At 60.1% G+C, this 5,919-nt stretch overlaps 1 protein-coding gene across 1 annotated transcript; it reads right to left on the reverse strand.

The window, feature by feature from the left end:
- Positions 1-219: 219 nt before the first annotated feature.
- On the reverse strand, positions 220-3,045 carry Nkx2-1 (NK2 homeobox 1). The gene is made up of 3 exons (XM_036205594.1): positions 2,969-3,045; positions 1,879-2,264; positions 220-977 (listed from the first exon to the last, which is right to left on the reverse strand). Exons 1-3 carry the CDS (start codon positions 3,043-3,045, stop codon positions 220-222), a joined length of 1,221 nt encoding a protein of 406 aa, XP_036061487.1.
- Positions 3,046-5,919: the final 2,874 nt, after the last annotated feature.

Consider the following 5,919-nt stretch of genomic DNA (forward strand, 5'->3'; position numbering starts at 1 on the left):
GAAGAAGAAGAAGAAGAAGAAGAAGAAAAGGAAGAGGAGGAGGAGGAGGAAGAAGAAGGCGTCCAGCAGTTTGGTCTTTGTGTACTTTTTCCTTGGTCTAAACACAAACAGGTTCTTAAGAAAAGTCGAAGCGCGTGGAGCAGCGGGCGAATGGTGGTCTTTGCGGGCGGGCAGAGGCGAAGCGGCGAGGCCGCGCGGGCCTCGGGCGGGTCCCACGTCTCACCAGGTCCGACCGTAAAGCAAGGTAGAGCAGGACATGGCGCCATAGTCCGAGCCCGAGGAGTTCAGATGGGATAGGCTGGAGACCTGGCCCTGCAGCGCTGCCGGGCTGGCTGCGTGGTGCGCCAGGTCCGGGGACTGGCCCGCGCTGCCCGGCTGGTGGCCCGGGTGTGCGCCTAGACCCGCGCCACCGCTGCCTACCGAGATGGCCGCGGCAGCCGCCTGCGCCGCCTGCGCCTGCTGCTGAGCTTGCTGCTGCGCGTGGCCTTGGAGGCCGGCGGCGCCCGGCGCCTGGGCGCCCGCCTGGCACGGCTTGCCGTCTTTCACTAGGACCGGCACGGCCACCCGGCGCGGCGACTGCTGCTGAGCTTGCTGCTGCTGTGGGCATCCGGCGCCCCCGCCACCACCTCCTCCTCCTCCTCCGCCGCCGCCGCTGTCCTGCTGCAGTTGCTGCTGCGCCGCCTTGTCCTTGGCCTGGCGCTTCATCTTGTAGCGATGGTTCTGGAACCAGATCTTGACCTGCGTGGGTGTCAGGTGGATCATGCTGGCCAGGTGCTCGCGCTCGGGCGCCGACAGGTACTTCTGCTGCTTGAAGCGTCGCTCGAGCTCGTACACCTGCGCCTGGGAGAAGAGCACCCGGCGCTTCCGGCGGGGCGCACTAGGCAGCGGGGCCATGTTCTTGCTCACGTCCCCCAGCGAGCCCAGGCCGCCCATGCCGCTCATATTCATGCCGCTCGCCGGGCCCATGAAGCGGGAGACTGTAAGCGACAAACGCACAGCGTCGGCTGGGGCCGGGGCCGGGCCAACCCTGCTTTCCTGGCCCTTGGCCCGCCGGCCCCAACCTTCGACGGCATCTTCCTCACCTAGGCCGCCTAGTGCTCCTTCCCGAGGGAGGCCCAGCCAGCTGGGGAGTAGCTAATGCCTTCCCCAGGCAGTGCCGTCGAAGAGCTTGGGGGTTTCAAGCCTAGCTACCCTTCATCGGTGTGTCAGGGTCTCTTTAGAATCAGGGCGCTTCTGTTCGTTTCGTGCCCAAGCCGGGTGGGAAGCCCGGGGTGAGGGTGGGAGGGTGCAGAGAGCTAGGTCGGACGGTAGACCCCCCCAACTGCAAGGGGTTAGCAAAAGGGAGTTGCCACTTTCGAAAGCCCCAGTTTCCAGGCTCTTGGTCTCTTGCCTTCTCTTTCGCGGGCTCTAGGTGAGGACACCTGCTCGGCCCCGTTTAGAGCCGCCTCCAGAGCTGTGCGCCCTTCCAACCCGCCCAGAGACTTCTAGGAAGCTAGGCAGCCCGGGCTGGGCGCTGGGATGCGTCCCAGCAGAGCGGCCTCTCTCCTGGCCAGGCCTGCCTTCCTCCAACTCGACTGGCCCGAGTCCTCAGCTGAGGCTGGGCCTCCCTCGGCACCCTGAAAGTCTTTCGCGCCAAGCCAATAGTTGGCGCCTGCGGTTGCTGGGTGCCCGCACCTGTCCGCAGGACCCCATCTCTGCTAAGTGCCTCTTTTGAAACCCTAGCCCAGCGGGGGACAAAGAAGGTCCAGCTCCCGCACCCCACACCACACTAGATGATGCTGCCCGCCCGGCTGCCCACCCCAGTGCCGAGCATAAGCGGCCAGCGCCGCGCCTCCGGTGCTCAGCCCCGCGGCCCCGCGGCGGGGCGGCCTCACTTACTGGCGGGGAAGCGCGGGTCTGGGTTGGCGCCGTACCATCCGGGGCCCGAAGCGCTGTTCCGCATGGTGTCCTGGTAAGGCGGCAGCTCGCTCATGTTGCCCAGGTTGCCGTTGCAGTAGCCCCCCACAGCGGAGTGCGAGAGCTGGGGCACCCCCGCCGCCGTCATGTGGTAGGCGGCGGTGACGGCGCCGTGGTGCCCCACGGCGTGCTGTTGCATGGCCGCGGCCGGCGGGGCCGCCTGGCCCTGTCTGTACGCTGCTAGCGGAGCCCCGAGGCCGCCGCCCTCCATGCCCACTTTCTTGTAGCTTTCCTCCAGGGGACTCAAGATGTCAGACACTGAGAACGGAGTCGTGTGCTTTGGACTCATCGACATGATTCGGCGTCGGCTGGAGGAGGAAGGAAGAGGAGGAAGAAAAAAAAAAAAAAGGGAGAGGGGGGAAGGCGAAGCCTCGCTACTTTTTTTTTTCTCCCTTTGCCAAATATTCTGGTGTTACCTTAACGCCGATCTTGTTGGATGTACACGTAACGGAGTGGACCGAGTCCGCCTTAATTGGCTTGAGTGGAGGCTCGGGGGCTGCCTCGCGTTTGTTTTAGCCCGGCGCCAGGTTTTAGGCAGCCACCAGAGGCGGGGCATAAGCGCTAAAGCAACAAGACAATAGAAGCCTACATCTTGCCCGAGATAATTAGCTTACATGCTGATGACAAGGTAAACACCTTTAAGCTTCACTTGTCAGGATTTTTACGTCTCAAAGAGAGAAAGGAGAGAGAGAGAGAGAGAGAGAGAGAGAGAGAGAGAGAGAGAGAGAGAGACCCAAACCATTACTTTCCCCCTCCCTTGGACACCCCCACCCCCATTTTTGTGGGGTGCCTGTGGCGCACGAGGAAAAGGCGGGGGAGGGAAAGGAGGAGGGAGCCGAGAGCGGGAGGGCCAGAGGTGGGGTAGAGAGTCACCTAAGAGGAGGGATGGAAAAGGAGGAAGGAAGGCTGCTTTGCAACCAACTTGAGGAGTTACAAAGTGGAACCGCCGTCCAGTTCGGCCAGGGTTCCGGGGTCGGGGGCTGGTGTTTGGGGAGAGGGAGCGGGGTTTCACCTGAGCCTGCCGGGGCTGCTCCTCCCTCCCGCTGCGGCCTCCCAGCCCCGCGCCTTCCCACCGCCTCCGGACCACATCGGGGCTTCGCGGCGCTGAGCCCCAGGCACCACCAAAAGAGTGTGCGAGTCTGGGGATGAACCCTGGGGCTGCACTGTTGCTCTACGTGTCTGTCAGTCTGTCTGCCTCTTCTGCCGCTGTCAGAGGGACACCTCTGCTCCCCGCCCCCTTTTCCCCTTACCCGAGAGAATCCCAGCGGGCGGAGGGGGAGCTGAGTAAGGGAACGGCTGCCTCCGGGAGGCTGTCACCGAGCCCCGCGCCCCCCCCCCCACCAAGCTCCTGGCTCCCCAGCGGACCAGCCCCCCAGCCCAGCCCACCCCACCGTTCCCTTTCTCCACCCCCTTTGCCGGCCCAGGCAAGAACACCGCTGGCCTTCTGGGCTAGGAGGACAGGGGTGCGGGGATTAGCGTTGAGAGTCCACCACTCAAGTTGTCCCATCTCCAACAAACCTGGTGCCCCCGACCCTTGCCCATGGCCTGGATGCCGCGGCTTCTGAAGCTGCTGCTGCTGACTTTCCGAGGACATCACAGTCCCAGCAGCCCAGCCCAGATCCCCGCTGCTTTCCCTGCGGCTGCTTCAGGGAGAGCCGGGCCAGGGAGCCGCGTGAGCGCCCGCGGGTCCGTTGCAGAGTGGAACTGAGTCTGAACCCCGGTGGAACTCGCTGTCCGGGAGGAGGCGAATATCTCGACGCCCGCAACCCAGCGGGCGGGAGGCTGGGCTGAGGCTCGCCTCCTCCCGGAGCTCAGCCATGCAAAAGTGCACTCGCTTCCCCGGGAATAACCAAATATCTTTGTCTAAAGTGGCGGCGTAAATGGCCGGTCGCTTTGTGGCCACGCTGGATATTAGTAGATGAGGATCACTCTGCTTCAATTGGGCGCCTCTCATCCGGCTAGGAAGAAACTGCTTAGGAGGAAGTGGGTTTCCTGTCTGAGCGTTCCCAGGCTTCAAGTGTGAGCCCCGCGCCTTGAGGGTCCTTGGGCGCCTGGCAAGGGGGAGCTGTGGGCTGTGCTCCCTAGCGGAGCCGGGGGCGTCAGCCTCATGGCTGTTACCAGGCCGGGATCAGCAGCTGAGTGGGCTACCCAGCCAAGCCCTGCATGACACGGATTGGGAAACCACCTCCGATTTTCTCCTTGGAAATTAAGCATTTTTCGTTGTTGTTTGTTTTTGTTTTTGCTTTGCTTGTCTGCTGTGTGAGATTCCTTGGCGCGCTAGAGGCTGAGAGGGCGGAGCGCTTCCTGGCCCGGCAGGTGCCTCCTAGACACTTCGGCGGCCAGTCAAGGAGGCTTCTTGATTTTGTATTTTGTTTTCACGTTTTCTTTCCCCTCCTTGTAGTGAGGGAGCTCCCGATAATGAACAAGCAGTTTTGAACTACTTAATTCAGCGTAGGCTCCTTTCCATTAATAGCAATTATAGTATGGAAAGTTGTTTTATTTGCTTTTTAAGATCTCAACCCTCTCCTTGAAGAGTGCTCTCTACTCCCTCAACACAAAGCCAACGACTCTACTAACATTGGCTTTCCTCGCCACCTACCTCCGTCGTGAAGGCGCTGAGCACCCGCGGGCCTCCGATCTGGGCCTGCATTTTCCTGCGGGCCCCCACGGTGGCTTTGGAACGGGCAACCCTGACTTTAAGCGGGCAGGGGCTCTGGGTCTTGTGTAGCTAAAGCCAAGCGGAAAGCAGAGCGCTCTCCTTTCTCGGGGACTTCTCTGGGGGGCGCTCTCAAGATGAGCTCAGACCCCATCGACAGCTCTTTGGTCTAAGGTGTCTAGAGTGCAGGGAGGGGAAGCCAGCCGGATCAAGCGAGCCACGGGAAGAGCAGGCAGAGGCGAATGCAGACCTTGTCTGAAGGCATGGCCCAGACCTGCCAGTGTGAGGGAAGGGGTCTTAGTAGGAAGTAATGGGTCGTCCGTCTCCCTTTATCCCCGATGTTTTATAATTGTTGGTAGCCCTAAGACACCGCAGGTGTAGTTCGTCAGTCTCCCTAGTTCCAATGCCATTAACAGAAGCTCATTCTCAGAAAGGGGTTGTGTGAGAGAGTTAAGCCAAACCAGGCTCATCAAAACACGCCCAAAGCTTTGAGGGGAAAAAATTAAGCTCACTGCCAAGGTCGATATTTCAGTTTCAGTAGGTATTATCAAATCTCTTGCCTCGTTAGGGGCCTGCCAGATTGGAGTGAAAGGTTTGTTCTGTCTTCCACGGTTTCTAATTCACACAGCCTGGGCCTTCAGTAACACCAGCAGGTGGCCAGTTTGGGAGAGTGTGAACAAGCATGGTTTAACTCTCCTGTAACTGGGGACCCCATTCCCAATATGCCTCATGGGGTGGGGGTACTGAGCTCCAGTTGGGGCTGGAGGGGTGAAGATGTCTGGCTTTACCCTTGGGGGGTGGGGAACTGGACTGAGCTTCAACCTTCTCACAGGCTTGCACCAGCATCACCAGCTCCTATTTAGTCCTGGGGGGTGTGGGTGGGGGAGGCCTCTGCAGCATCCTGTGGCCCAAACTGCACGTTCCTGTTCCTGCCCCTCCACAAATACCCAGCACTCTGTGTAATTATTTTCCATAAGCCGTTGACAAGAGTAAAACTGGATACACAAGATAAAAATAAAAAATAAAGCCGTGTATTTATCTCTGAGCAAAGGCCTTGGGAGTCTCTCCCCAGGTCCCAACATTTCGTTCTGACTAAAAAGCATGCTGCCTCTCTGTTTCAACTTGAATAGGGCCCACGCGGGTTAAACCAGAGATTATTTTTCTCTCCTGTCTCCTCGGATTAACATTTGCAAATCTAGTCCACTCTCAGGGCTGTGGGTCCTTCTTGGCTCTGCTGCAACTGACTTGCCATCGGTGGACTGAGCCCAGTGACCCTGTAGGACATAGCCCAGCCCTCAGGAAGCTTT

The sequence above is a fragment of the Onychomys torridus genome, chromosome 14 (genome assembly GCF_903995425.1).
Source record: "Onychomys torridus chromosome 14, mOncTor1.1, whole genome shotgun sequence".
In the NCBI taxonomy this organism is placed as follows: Eukaryota; Metazoa; Chordata; class Mammalia; order Rodentia; family Cricetidae; genus Onychomys; species Onychomys torridus.